The sequence below is a fragment of the Penicillium hispanicum genome, assembly GCF_028827665.1.
Source record: "Penicillium hispanicum strain IBT 35686 chromosome Unknown utg000003l_segment0_segment0, whole genome shotgun sequence".
Taxonomy (NCBI): domain Eukaryota; kingdom Fungi; phylum Ascomycota; class Eurotiomycetes; order Eurotiales; family Aspergillaceae; genus Penicillium; species Penicillium hispanicum.
Genome location: NW_026623195.1, coordinates 476,410 through 489,849, shown reverse-complemented (window position 1 = coordinate 489,849; position 13,440 = coordinate 476,410). Strand labels below are relative to the sequence as shown.

At 53.4% G+C, this 13,440-nt stretch overlaps 5 protein-coding genes across 5 annotated transcripts; 2 read left to right on the top strand and 3 right to left on the bottom strand.

Moving 5' to 3' along the window:
• Positions 1-171: 171 nt before the first annotated feature.
• N7459_002586 (histone acetyltransferase NGG1) lies at positions 172-2,356 on the top strand (the record flags this gene model as incomplete). The annotated part of the gene is made up of 3 exons (XM_056941771.1): positions 172-733; positions 854-1,323; positions 1,376-2,356. Coding segments are annotated over 3 exons (2,013 nt in total), but the record flags the coding sequence as incomplete, so codon positions are not given.
• Positions 2,357-2,909: 553 nt separating this feature from the next.
• On the bottom strand, positions 2,910-4,752 carry N7459_002585 (nitrogen permease regulating protein NPR2; the record flags this gene model as incomplete). Its single annotated transcript, XM_056941770.1, has 4 exons — positions 2,910-3,974; positions 4,029-4,165; positions 4,219-4,647; positions 4,710-4,752. 4 exons carry the CDS (start codon positions 4,750-4,752, stop codon positions 2,910-2,912), a joined length of 1,674 nt encoding a protein of 557 aa, XP_056801653.1.
• A 692-nt stretch (positions 4,753-5,444) lies between these two features.
• Positions 5,445-6,362, bottom strand: N7459_002584 (uncharacterized protein; the record flags this gene model as incomplete). Its single annotated transcript, XM_056941769.1, has 1 exon — positions 5,445-6,362. One exon carries the CDS (start codon positions 6,360-6,362, stop codon positions 5,445-5,447), a length of 918 nt encoding a protein of 305 aa, XP_056801652.1.
• Positions 6,363-6,742: 380 nt separating this feature from the next.
• Positions 6,743-9,463, top strand: N7459_002583 (uncharacterized protein; the record flags this gene model as incomplete). The annotated part of the gene is made up of 8 exons (XM_056941768.1): positions 6,743-6,770; positions 6,820-6,837; positions 6,890-7,023; positions 7,087-7,185; positions 7,251-7,404; positions 7,454-7,722; positions 7,775-8,341; positions 8,390-9,463. The coding sequence occupies 8 exons, from the start codon at positions 6,743-6,745 to the stop codon at positions 9,461-9,463; spliced, it is 2,343 nt and encodes a 780-aa protein (XP_056801651.1).
• A 665-nt stretch (positions 9,464-10,128) lies between these two features.
• On the bottom strand, positions 10,129-13,065 carry N7459_002582 (urease Ure; the record flags this gene model as incomplete). The annotated part of the gene is made up of 8 exons (XM_056941767.1): positions 10,129-10,209; positions 10,279-10,458; positions 10,516-10,575; positions 10,633-12,309; positions 12,362-12,739; positions 12,802-12,828; positions 12,903-12,989; positions 13,045-13,065. 8 exons carry the CDS (start codon positions 13,063-13,065, stop codon positions 10,129-10,131), a joined length of 2,511 nt encoding a protein of 836 aa, XP_056801650.1.
• Positions 13,066-13,440: the final 375 nt, after the last annotated feature.

Genomic DNA, 13,440 nt, shown 5'->3' with positions numbered 1-13,440 from the left:
TAGTGCTTTAGCCAGACAAATTGTTGCTGTCATTGAATCGAATCCTCCCCCGGTGACTCAGGTCAGCATGAGCTACCCGACTCTCACTTGCGCCTCTTAAGAACCCCTCGACTTCCCCGTTCACGCTCTCGTCACAGACTTGTCTGCATCAGCCATACCACTCTTGTGCAGCCTTCTTTTGAGCGCTATTCTAAAACGCGAAAATGCCCTCAGCGTACAAGAGTAAGGGGAAAGGGCCGTGATACGCGCCCGCCGCGCAGTCGCAACACCACTCCATCAAACACGGGCAGTGTCCCCATGGTCGCAGTCCCTCCACCTCCTAGCTATCTCAAAAATGATGTAACCAAGCTTATTGACCTGGCCAACGGCCAGTATACCGACCTACTCGAGCTGGTGGCCGCGCCAAACATCCCCGATTCCAAGACGCTCGAGACCCTGGTGGAACACCTCAGAAGCCTCAGTGATATGGCAGATGCTCGTGGTGAAGTTTGCAATGCTGGTATGCGCGAGATGTCACAAAAGCGAAAGGAGGTGATGGAAGATCTAGAACTGAGTCGGGAAGTTGGAGACCGTGCCAAGCTGAAGCGTGAAACGGAGGAAGATGACGATCAGTACCATAAGAGCAAGCTGAAGAAGCGCAAGGAGCGTTCCATTACAAAGGAGGAGCGTCCCCTCAATCATGGAGCCCATGAAGTTAGCCGCCAGGATGGTGCGGAGACAAAAGTTGAAGGAGGTAAGTGGTATAATCCATCTCCACTTCCACCCAATCTCCACCTGCCTCGTGGGTTTCTTTTGTTTCGATTTCCCCCCATCTCTTCTTTTTGACGTGACTGAATCACTGACTCGCATACAGCCGCTTCTCCAGTTTCGAAGAATTCCAAAAACGCAGCCTCGGAAGAAAGCTCTTCCCTTTCCCCTCCTTCAATGCTGTCTCCCAATGGTGGTGCCACTGGGACCGATGGCCCTGCTGAGCCTGGGTCCCCAGGCTCTGACTCGAGCGACTCTTCTCATCAGCCCGAACCGCAACCAGCAGTGCCCCAGATCCAGGTGTTTGGGGACAATCCCCTTAAGTTCGATGACCCAACCATATACCACATTCGAGAAGTTCTCCAGAACATGACGGACGATGAAAGGAAGGAAATCTACAGCGTTGCGCGCTTCCCCAAGAGTGACCTCAGCCATATGATGGCTGGTATTGCGCCAGACAAGGATTTCAGCAATGCCAAGCCTTCGAACCAAGTCAGCGCCAACACTTTCCAGGCCTACATTGAGCCGTACATTCGACCTTTAACGGAAGAAGACATTGCTTGGCTGCGAGAGAGGGTGAGTGCGACGGCTTAGATCTTCTAAGATTCTCTACTAATCCCGATTACAGGGAGATCGTGTAACTCCGTTCATCAACCCACGTCGCGGAAAGAAATTCTATCGTCAGATTTGGGCAGAAGAGGATGGGGTTTCCTATGACCAGAACCAGGATGATAGGGACCAGTATCCTTTGAACCAGGGCCGGGGCAGCATTGAACAATTGACCGATGAGAAACTCGAAACCAACGAGGTCTCGATCGGACCACTACTTAGTCGTCTGTGTTCTCTTCTCCGCTATGAGCATCGCACTCTTCCCGAAGACAATGCGAATTCCACCAATGGCGATGCACCATCAACGACGGGATTGGGTGGGGATGGGATGGACCTAGACCAGCCGAACGGGGATCTGGAGACCAAGTCGGAGAACAAGGCCCTTCCACCAGCGACGGCATTCCGCGATGCCTCTCCTAGTGGCTTCAAAACGTCCGTTGCAAAGTTGGACCATGCCCAGCTCGACGAGCGTGCCAAGGCTGAACTACGTTACATCGGCTTCCTGGGGGCAGATGATAACCCTGACTACGACGCACATTACGACGACGAAGTTGCTGAGCGCCTCCGCCTTCTCCAGAGCGAGCTCAAGAAGCAAATCATCATCAACAATGCGCGCAAAGCCCGCATCCTCAAGATCGCCCAAGAGCATATGGCCCTTCTCGAATTCACTACCATTCAAGACGATCTCGATTCCCAGGTCCAGCAAGCCTACCTCAAGCGCACTCGCACCATGGGCAAAAGCAAGAAGGGGTCCCAAGCCAAGCACCGTCCCGGGGGTGCAGGCGGTGGCAGCCACGTTGCCAGCGCGGGCGTCTCTCGTCCAGCAGTCGGAGATGCGGCTAAGATTGTCATGGATCGTCGCAAGCGCTGGAACGATGCGTTCTTGCCTATCTTCGATGATATCAAGACGACGATCCCATCAGAAGGCGAAACGATCTTCGATCCCGCGGTCATGGCCGAGTACGAAAAGGCTGAACTTGAAGCTTGGGACGAGGAGTAATGACTTTTCCTGATATCCCTCTTATTTGCTTCTTCCAGTACTTTGAGTGGGCTCTGGGCATGAGACGCTTTCTTTGGTCGGTTGCAAAAACCTTTAGCAGCCTTCCACGCCCCCCCCTCTTCTTGTTTCCCATATATACGATACCTACGACTGATGACGACTGGTGCTGCGGCGTTAACGGTTTTCCTTCTTCTCGCCGTGTCATTCAAAATCAGAACACAAGCCCGGCGCACAAGGACTGGGTTATTGATTCTCGGTTATTTGGAGCAAACGGCTCCAAGTTAATTCGCATCTTCGGACGGAAAGGTGGGAGGCTTATTGTGTTTTCGATATTGACGCATCCATCGTCATGGGATACGAACCTTTACCATTGGATGGCGGGAACCGCAATCAACGCATACTGTACTCGACACCTTTTTCCCGAGTCTGAGATCAATTTAGTATTCCACGTACTTGCAAACTGTATTGAACTCCCGATCCAGGGTACCAAAATTCTCAAAAAGCGACAGGGTATCTAAGACGCAACCAGCGGCCGTAAACCAAAGACAAAGTATCACCGATGAAGAATCAGCACCTCCCCGGGATACCGTTTGAGCCTCATCGTCAACTCCCGTTCACTAATTTCCAGTTCTGTGCAAATATGATCGAAACAGTGCGTGCCATCAAGATACTTTGACAAGGTCCGGTCATCGATCTCACTATCTTCGTCATCCTCAAACACCCCCGATGGCGCACTCCCGTTCCCAAATGCACCTCGACTTCCACTGTGAAGCGAGCCGGCGCGTTCGCGGCTCGTGTCTCGGCGCGACACGGCAGATATCGGCGCTTCGTCGCCAACGCTAGACGCCGCGTACGGTGTATTGTTGCCCGTTGTAGCGCGGGAGGAAGGTCCGGTTGAGGTATGTACGGGGGTGAGGGAGGAGTTGCGTGGCGCGGGAGCTGGCTGGCCTGTTGTGCAGGCGTATTTGTGTACGCGGTAGAGGAAGCCCTTGATCACGCCGAAGGTGATGAAGCGGCGGATGTCGATATTGGCTAGTTCGCGGCTGTGCTGCGAGTACCACTGTTTCACGCTCTGGCCTTGCTTGAGGCTGGCGTAGAGCTCGACGATCCCCACGCCGTCGACGACGCCGGCGCCTTGGCCTGTGAGGGCGGGATCATGATCGTGTGTTTCGGAGGATTCGGTGCTGCCGTTGGGTACCCCGTCTTCGGGGTCGCCTAATAGAGGCCATATCTCTTCCGCATCGAAGCGGGATTCGTCGCGGGATATGCTGGCTGCCGGATCCGTAAGGGAGTTTGATAATGGGCCCGTCCCACTGCCGCCATTCGTTGCTGCTGCTGGAACGGGTGGGAGAGGTGAGTGAGGCCCGAGATGAGGATGCGGCGCGAAACGTGTGTTTACATAACGTGCGCATTCGAGTTGCATGGCTTCGTCCGAGCCTATGGAGGAGCTGAATTGCGCCGTGGGTGCATATATGGCTGAGAACGAGAATATGTCTAGGAGGAATAGGCAGCCGTAGTATAGCAAGTGTCGGATGGCACGACAGGTGAGGGAAAAATCTGTATCGGCCAAGATAGAGATAATGCGGATGCTGTTGATACCATTGATGTGCGGCACAATCTGTGGAGATCAGCCAATGGACACTGACATAGTCAAGACTCAATAAAGCCATACCCGTTGCATCGTCAAATCCCAATTCTCGTCCATGAAGGCTTGATACCGAACCGTGAACAAAGGAACCTGCCAGGCCTTGACAGGTGGTGGAGAAGGGTAGATGGGGAAGAGCTTGATATTCAATGTGTTTAGTTCGTCTGAGAAATGGCTTGTCAGTCTCAGCCCCGGCTCAGCAAGACGAGGGACATACCGATGGGAATCATGCACTCGCAGTAATTATTGAGATCCTCCATCAACATTTCACAAAGGCTATGAACCTTACCCTCGCCACTTTTGGAGAAATCACGAGACAAGAACCCATTTTGCTCCTCCAGGGCATGCATCAAGTCGGCCAGCTTCTGGACGACGCTTTTGTACGTGCTGAAATCTTCCTCCTCGGCCAACACCAGACAGAAGTTGAATATGAACTCATTGCGGTCATAGCGGGCGGATTTCATGCAAATTGGGTACCCCAAAATACGGTATCCGTTCGTACAGACCTGGAGCAGGTTGCCACAGAGCTCCTGACGAGGAATCACGAAGAAGGAGATGTCGGAGAAGGTCAGGAAGAGGGGTTGCGAAGGGGCAGTGGAGGAGGGAACGATCGCGCCATCGGGAACTTGGTGAACGACTTTCGGACCTGAGAGACAGACAGTTAGAGCCAAATCATTTACGATCACGGAGTATTGTTCGGCGCCCTACCCTCCTGAGTGTCGAATTTGCTGTAGAAGATTGCTTTGATCATGGTGGAGCTATTGCGCGTGCGGGAGCTGGAGGCAGAATCTGCGGCGTGGTGAGAGCTCTTGGATGCACGGTGATTAGTTATAAGTTTAGCGATCCATTCCTGGGTTGGAAAGGCTAGAGAGGCAAGACATGGTGTCTAGAGTCGGGACTGTTGTAAAGTCGAAGATTGCGGGAGTTCAGTCGAGGCTTATCGGCGGATCCACGCGAGCTCCGCAATCGCGATCTCCGCTTCGTAGTGTACGCAGATGTGGTTACATGTAGGTGTTTTTGAACAAAAGCAACTAACCGCAATATTTATCGAGTCCGGTAATAGATGCGAAAATGGTAGGTGCAAATGCAAGAAAATAAAGAAAAACAAGTGTGATTGGAGTAGCAACACTAACTGCAGCACAAAGAGCTGAGGGTATTAGAACTAACAGAACACCTCATAAGCCATTGCCCCATTGGCTAGAGACAGCCTGAAAGGATCTATGGGCAGGGAGCCTGAGCCTCCAGATCTCACAATGAAGGGCAGTGCAGATATCGATGGGAACAGCAAGGAGCATCCGACAAAGGAACCAGTCCGCGTCGGAGACGATGCAAAGGGCGAACGAGCAAAACAAGAGAAAAAGGGAGATATGCGCCGAAAAAAAATGCAAGCGTAATCATGTCGAGTCATTTTGGGCTCTTGCCTGAGAGCAAGAAAATTGTCATTCATGTAGTCGCACCGGGACGTGGACTCCAGTTATGTGGCAGGACAGGGCTGGAGGGGAAGAGGTTGGCCGCAGAGGTGTATAGATACGCTTCTGCTGGCACTGTGGTTGCAGTTTGCAGGCGTGGCCCATCGTGTCGAAGCGCCGAGGTGGGAGCTTCAGGCAAGAAGCTCAGCGGCTGGTTGGCACGAATGGCGTGGATCATTTCCCCATACCCTCCGCGCTCCCCGGCCTCCTTCAGCCATTGTTCCCAGTCCTCATCGAGAGGCACATCGGCGCCCTGATCACGAGCGGCCATGGCGGCTAGGAGGCGATGGTTCAGCGCGACGCCGCAGCTCTCCATCTCTTCGTCGCTGTAGTCATCCTCGAATTCGTGCGAGCGATAGTCAGAGAGCACGCTGGAACTGCGGGAGTCGCTAGCGCGTACAGTGTCGTCGCTGCCCGTCTCGATGATCTGATCCTGGTCCTCTTCTGTCCCGCAGAAGTCCTCGTAGTAAATCTCATGTACTTGGATGGAGGGCAAGGGTGGCGGTGACGCTCGTTGAACAGAAGCGCCCGTTGTGTCCTGTACGATTGTCCCCTCATCTGCCTCGTAGCGCTGGCGCGCCGATTTGGTCCCTTCCCAGCAACACAGCTCGGAGATCTCCTCGGGAGTCAGTTGGAGCTCGTCGAACACACGGAACAGTCGGCGATGCCAGGGGAAACGGCTCAGACGCATCCGATGCGGGCCATACGCATAGTCCAGGCCTGGATACTGGGCTTCGATGCAGTCTAGCGGGCCGTAGAAGGTGTTAGTCTCGATGCGCACCTCGGGCACAAGATGGCGGGTGATGTGGGCCGCAAAGGAGCCTGGATCGTTGGTTCGCGGGCGAGGAAAAGTCGCGTTGTACACGAGCTGAGCGAGCGACGGTTTACGCATGGTGAGAGGGAGTGATAGTGAAAGAGAGAACAGAGAGCGTTGGCCTCGACGGACGTCTTCAGCCGCAGGATGGAATTAAGCGCACCCCCTCGCGATCGCGATCTGGAGTGCTGGTGGGGCGGGATCTAGACGTCGAGCGGACGATTCATGAGGCGTGAATGTGTGGGTTGGGGAAGGTGGGAGAGGAAGAGAAGTGAAGGAGATGAGGAATGTGAGAGTTGGCCCCGTTTCAGCCTCTGCGGTGTCACTTGGTACGCCGTCCGTCCTCCGTCTTCCGTACTCGCATGGTCGCTTAGTAGTGGAGAGCGCTGCGTTGTCGCTGCACAGCCAGCTGGACCTCGCATCTCGGCTTCTTCGACCCACTCGTTACAGCACACTCCATGTCGACCTTTGACGGTGTCGTGCCAGGTAAGCTCATCCTCGTGGCTGGACGCGCATTGCTGACGCCGTTGACTAGAATTCCCCGACATCCAAAGTAAGCTGGGCCTCCCACATAACGCATGAACTGGTGCACTAAGACAGAACAGTTGATTACTTTCGCAAGAGCCCCGAACGGCCAGCACCGCTGGCTTGTTTCTTAAGCCATGTCCATAGCGACCATCTCCAGGGCCTAGAGTCCTTTCGGGCTCCCTTCATCTACTGCTCGCCGGCCACGAGAGAGGTATGTGGTCCTCTTATCCATCACCGCATGACTTTTCTCTCAGCTCAACCATGCCTGAAACAGATCCTGTTACGCATTGAGAAGTATCCACATCGTGTGAACTTTCAGAAAGGGATTCTAGAGTCGCGTCGGCTACACTACAAGCACCTGGGTAAACTCCTAGTGAGTAGCCTCCTGGTCTTCCTGTGCTCATGGAAAGGTGCGACAAGCTCATATGGTGGCAAAAGCGCCCTATCCCTGTGAATACCCCAACAGAGATTGAACTCACGCCTCACCGGCACATCCGGGTGACTTTGTTTGATGCTAACCACTGCACGGGGGCAGTGATGTTTCTGATTGAGGGGAGTGGAAAGGCAATACTCTACACTGGCGATATACGAGGTCAGTATTCTTACCTTCGCCGCGCCACTTGTATTCTAAATTATCCCAGCCGAGCGATGGTGGATCAACAGTCTGGTGCGAAATCCCGTTTTGTTACCCTACACGCTGGGTCGGAAGCGTCTAGAGAAAATATACCTGGACACCACATTTGCTTGTGCTTCGAACCCGTTTCGTGAGTTCCCATCCAAGGCTGAGGGCCTGGCAGAGCTTCTCCAAAAGGTAGAAGCCTACAACGACGACACAAAATTCTACTTCCGCGCATGGACATTTGGTTATGAGGATGTGTGGCTGGCCCTGTCAGCTGCGTTAAATTCAAAGGTGAAACCGCTTGTTGGGGTCCCGGGTTAAACGCTGCTAATACTTTAACTAGATCCATGTTGATCAATACCAAATGGATCTCTACCGTGCTCTTGCCAATGGCTCTGGTAGCAGAGGCGTCAATGAGGCCGCAGCCCTCTGTGGCTTTGAGCTAGGTAATAATGAAATCCCAGGTTGCTTAAGTAGCAGCGAGTCCAGCAGAATTCACAGTTGTGAACCGGGTGTCTCGTGCCCGGCAGCTCGGGACCCCAGCACAGTATACATTGTTCCAATTGTTAATCGAACAATCGACGGCGCTGAATTGCCCGAAGTTGGCGTCGGTGGTGGTATCGGGGATCTATATCAGGTCCACGAGCTTGAACTGCCGGATGAGTCCATACTTGCAGAGTTAGAAAAGGTATTCCTGCAGCATATCAAAGACAAAGATGCGTTGTCGCAGATGCAAAATGCCTTGTCAGAAGCCTTTCGGTCGAAGAAGAAAACATTATCACTTGATCAATACGGGATACAAGACGAGGGCGAAATCTCTCTAAGTCGGCTGGTCGCAATGCTCAGTCGTGGTCCTTCAAGCGACAATAAGGCTCCCCAGCCCGGTTCGCCACATACGCCAGATACAATTGTGAGCACCCATGATCCGTTAGGCATTCTATCTTTCTAATGTCGCCAGCGCTTCCCATACTCACGGCATTCTTCTTACTCCGAATTGCGTGAACTCGTCGCCGCTTTTCGACCTAGGGACATTCATCCATGCACAGTGGATCCGTCCTCATGGAATGAAGCTGTCTCTATGAGACGATTGTTCGGGCATCTCTGCTCCGGTAGCGACTTCTCCCACGACGCTTATATGCGCGAGACTCTTAAGGATGGAGACTTCGATCACCATCACAGGAGGAAACGAGCGCGATATGACGACGATCTCTCGACTCAGTCAACACAATCCAGCAATGTGGTGGAAGAAGCACAACCACATGCAATTCCAAACGAGGCTGAAAAAGAGCCCGCTCGAATAGATAACCCTACGCCGTGGGTGTGTCGCCGTGAAGGCAAAGCGATACTACAAGAGCAACCGTCACCGACGCCATCTGTATACACACCGTCCCAACGACTCACCTCTCCCAGTGTAGTTCAAGGAGCGGCACATCCACCAGATACCACCTTAGTTCCCGACACCGCGCACGCAAAAGCAAAACGCACCGAAATTCGCAGAGCCCACCGCTACCTGCACGCCCACGCCGAACCTGGACTATTGGAAATTGGGCCCCTGCCCTCCTCGTGGCCACCGGAAGGAGACGACGAACCCAACCGCAGTCTAGGTCCAGAGGTCGCGCGGTCACCACACCAACACGTCGAACACACCTCATCACCAAGTGACGGAACCCCCACCAACAAACAGGAACCTCATATACCCGAAGACACAGCCCAGTCTTCACATCCAATAGGCGATCACCCACAAGACAGCCAACAAACCGAGCCATTCCCCCTATCAATCCCCGAGTCAGCATTGGCACCCTCCTCCTCCTCCGCTCCACTGGACGAGAACCCTGGCCTTGAACCCAGTCAAAGCAGCTCCGGCCAAGAACCAGGAAAAGACCGACAAGCCGCACGAGAGCGTATCCTGGCGCGCACGCGCGCCCGTGTCGCGGCGTATCTTGCTGCGGCGCAGGATACTTACTCTGCGTGGGCGGACGTGTCGTTGGTCTCGGCGGGTGATAACCATGCCGAAGAAGAGGTGGAGTTGTGAGGGTGGCTGGAGAGATGACGGGTTAGTTAGGTTGTTTCGGTTTCCTTGGTCATTTTTATAGTTATCACTGGACTACTGTCCATAGCTTGGTGTCTACCTTGGTAGATGGCATGGGTGGTTGATTCCGGTTTTCACAGCATCTCAGGTCGAGTTATCAGTATTTCGGGCGGCATTGTTTCATTATACCTATCTCGGTGGCTACTTACTTTTTACAGTCAACAATAATCTCTAAAATCAAAGATAGTTATGTCTTTCCATGGCATAAGTACCTCCGGGCATCTTAAGGTCGGTTATACAGTGCCTATGTGATTTACGCCGCAGCACAGACAGAGGATAGATATCTAGACAATACTCTAGTTATAGAGCAGAGATATCCAACGTCATATAAATGACCATGTTAAATTAGACGGAGCAAATAAAAAACGCGGTCATCAAATTCATAGCTACCCACATAACAGCATAATGCATAAATAACAAGGGCTTTCTTTCGCTATAATACGAACGCCGGGAGCAATAGCAAACGCTCGAGAAGAGGTATATAGGACAACATTGAACAAGAAAAAATCAAATACAAAGACAACAAAGAAACATCACACCACATCAGTAGAGACCAAGTAGTCTGAGACGGTGACACAGGCGGCATATTCCACAGGACCGCTCGAAATCTAGAACACATAGTACGCCTGCGTCAGAGGTAACTCGGACGCGGGCTCGGCGTCACACAGCATGCCGTCTGCTTCGACAGTCTGTCGGGAAGAAAAAAATAACATTAGGCCTATGCTTAAGATCAGGCAGACTTGTCGCGTCACACTTACATAACTCTCCGGGTCGACCTTCATCTTTGGCATGGTTTCGTTGAACTTCATGTCCTTCTTGCCGACGGTACGACAGCCCTTGACGGCTTCGACGCGTTTCCTGAGTCCGTAGGTCTGGACGATGCCTTCGTCGATGGAGGCTTGGGAAACGAACATGACAGATGTACTTGGGACGCGGACCTATTTTTTGTCAGTGTTGCTGGACCACGTAAATAGAGCGGCAAGTGAGGAGCATACTCCGAACATTGGGCGCACGATCATCGGCTCGATTGTCGGGATGGAGGCATTAGGATCGCCCTGTTGCATCGTTGTTAGAGGTCTGTCACATAACCAATCAAGCAAGTGAATATATACCATCTCAGCCATGGCAATCATGCCGCTCTTCAGAACCTGCACTGGCTTCGTGCCGAATGTGCTAGGGTTCCAGAGGACCAGGTCCGCGATCTTTCCAACTTCCACACTACCAATAAGGTGTCCCATACCCTGCGCCAGGGCCGGGTTGATAGTGTACTTGCTGATATAGCGCTTCACGCGGAAATTGTCATTGCCGGTGCCCGCATCTTCGGGAAGGGGACCACGTTGGCTCTTGTTCTTATGTGCGGTGTGCCAGGTGCGCAGGATGACCTCGCCACAACGGCCCATCGCCTGGGAGTCTGACGACATCATGCTGATGGCACCGAGATCGTGCAGCACATCCTCTGCAGCAATGGTTTCAGCGCGGATACGACTCTCGGCGAAGGCAACATCCTCGGGGATGTTCTTGGACAAATGATGGCACACCATCAACATGTCAAGATGCTCGTCCAGAGTGTTCAGAGTGAAGGGACGCGTCGGGTTGGTGCTACTAGGCAGAACATTGGGATGCTCGACCACCGAGATGATATCCGGGGCATGACCACCACCTGCACCTTCAGTGTGGTAGGTGTGGATGGTGCGGCCCTTGAAAGCCTCGGTGGTCTGCTCAACGAACCCGGACTCGTTCAGGGTGTCGGTGTGGATCATACACTGAACATCGTACTCATCACAGACAGTCAAACAGTTATCAATAGCGGCCGGGGTAGAGCCCCAGTCCTCGTGCAGCTTCAAACCGGCTGCGCCAGCCTTAATCTGCTCCTCAATACTCTGACGTCCGCAGTCGTTGCCCTTGCCTGTGATACCAATGTTAATAGGCAAGCTGTCGCAGGCCTGCATCATCTGGCGCATATGATTCGGGCCGGGAGTGCAAGTAGTTGCATTGGATCCAGTGCTGGGGCCGGTTCCGCCAGCAAGGAAAGTGGTGATACCCGACGCCAGAGCTTCATCGACCTGCTGCGGGCAAATCAAATGGATGTGCGAATCGAAGCCACCGTAGGTAACAATCTTGTTCTCGCCCGCGATCACATCAGTAGATGCGCCCACCACTAGATCAGGATGCACACCATCCATGACATCGGGGTTTCCAGCTTTGCCAATTCCAGAAATCACACCATTCTTGATACCAATATCGGCCTTGTAGATACCCGTGTAGTCGATGATCAGCGCGTTGATTATGACAGTGTCAACACACTCAGACGCCGAACGGCCAGAGGCCTGGCCCATTCCGTCGCGAATTGTCTTGCCTCCACCGAAGGTACACTCGTCACCGTAGCTTGTCATATCCTTCTCGACCTGCACCCATAGATTGGTCAGACCCAGGCGCACTAGATCACCGGTAGTTGGGCCAAACATGCGAGCATAGGCCTCCCGTTCCATCGAGCATCCAGTAACAAGAGCACTATCAGCCGTGGGCTCGGGGACATGGGCGAATCCGGCTGTTTGCAGACGTCCCACGATCTCTTCAACGCGGTTCAGATCCAGTGGGCCATTAGCCAGCCAATTGCCGCCGCGGATAACACGGTTACCCGCGATCTCGACAAGAGTCACAGTCTTGGTATCGCCAGGCTCAAAACGGACCGAGGTACCAGCGGGAATATCCAATCGGTATCCGTATGCTTGAACACGATCAAAGTGCAGCTGCGGGTTAGTTTCAATGAAGTGATAGTGTGACCCAACCTGTTATTTCTGTCAGCCTCCTCTTCTCTCAGCACTATCTCTCGTTGCGTACCTGAACTGGCCGATCTCCCTTGCTCATGACCTTGAGCTTAATGCGCTTCCGTCCATCGTTGAGCGCGACACGCACGTTCTTCACTGGTATCAAAGCACCGGGTATCTTCTCGGGCAGGAAATCGTTGGGATCGGGGTCTGGGAAGGCCTCGCGAGCAGGGACCGGCAGGAAGCTACCATAGAGCGCACGCTCCAGGTCACCATCGTCACTACTGATGGGGTGGTGGACCGTCACCAAGTAGGTTCCAGTTGTGAAAGTACCCTCCACTTGCAGCTCAACGAGAGTTGCAACAACGGAAGGCAAGACATGGCGACGACCTAGCATGGTCTTACCGATGGACATGAGATCCGCGACAGAGTAGTGGCCATCGCGAATCAACTGGAAGGTTGATTTGTATCAGCGCCGGACAACTGATGCGCAGTAGAGAAAAGTGGGCATACCTCCTGCAGGACGGATGAAATCAAGGCCTGCGGATAAACGGTTAGTGACAGACTTACACAAACCACCACGGCCATCGAGGCTTGGAGCACATCACACATACCACGGCCTCGGCATGGTTCAGCCGGACACCCCGGGCCAGGCGGCGCTGGGCCAGGAACCCGAGGTGGGCGATGGTGAGCTTGTCGAGCTATGTCGAGACGTCAGTAAAATCCAACTTCCGAGTCTTGGCTGCGACGACCTACCTCCTTCGGAACAAGCTGCATTGCGCAGGTGGAGACCCAAGCCTTATGTCTTGGCGTACAGAAGGAGCTGACGGGAGAGGGAATGCAAGGTAGAAGAGGGATGCAGTCCCAGATGAGAATTGACCCAAGAGCGAGTTTGGCAAAGAAGAGATGTGGGGGGCGCGGTATATTTGATTGCAAGAGCCGTGTAGGAGTCCGATAACGATCGATAAGGCGGCGCCGCGCTGAACGATTGGGCGTCACGCTCGGCGGTGTTAGTCACGCCGTTGCTAATCGAATTCGCCAATGGGGGGCCCGCTCAGAGCGAAGTATAAAGTAGTCGGGGAGGTGCATATATGTATGTAATGACGACTATTCACCCAACTGTGGAGTGGTAAAACTGTACATGCCCACATC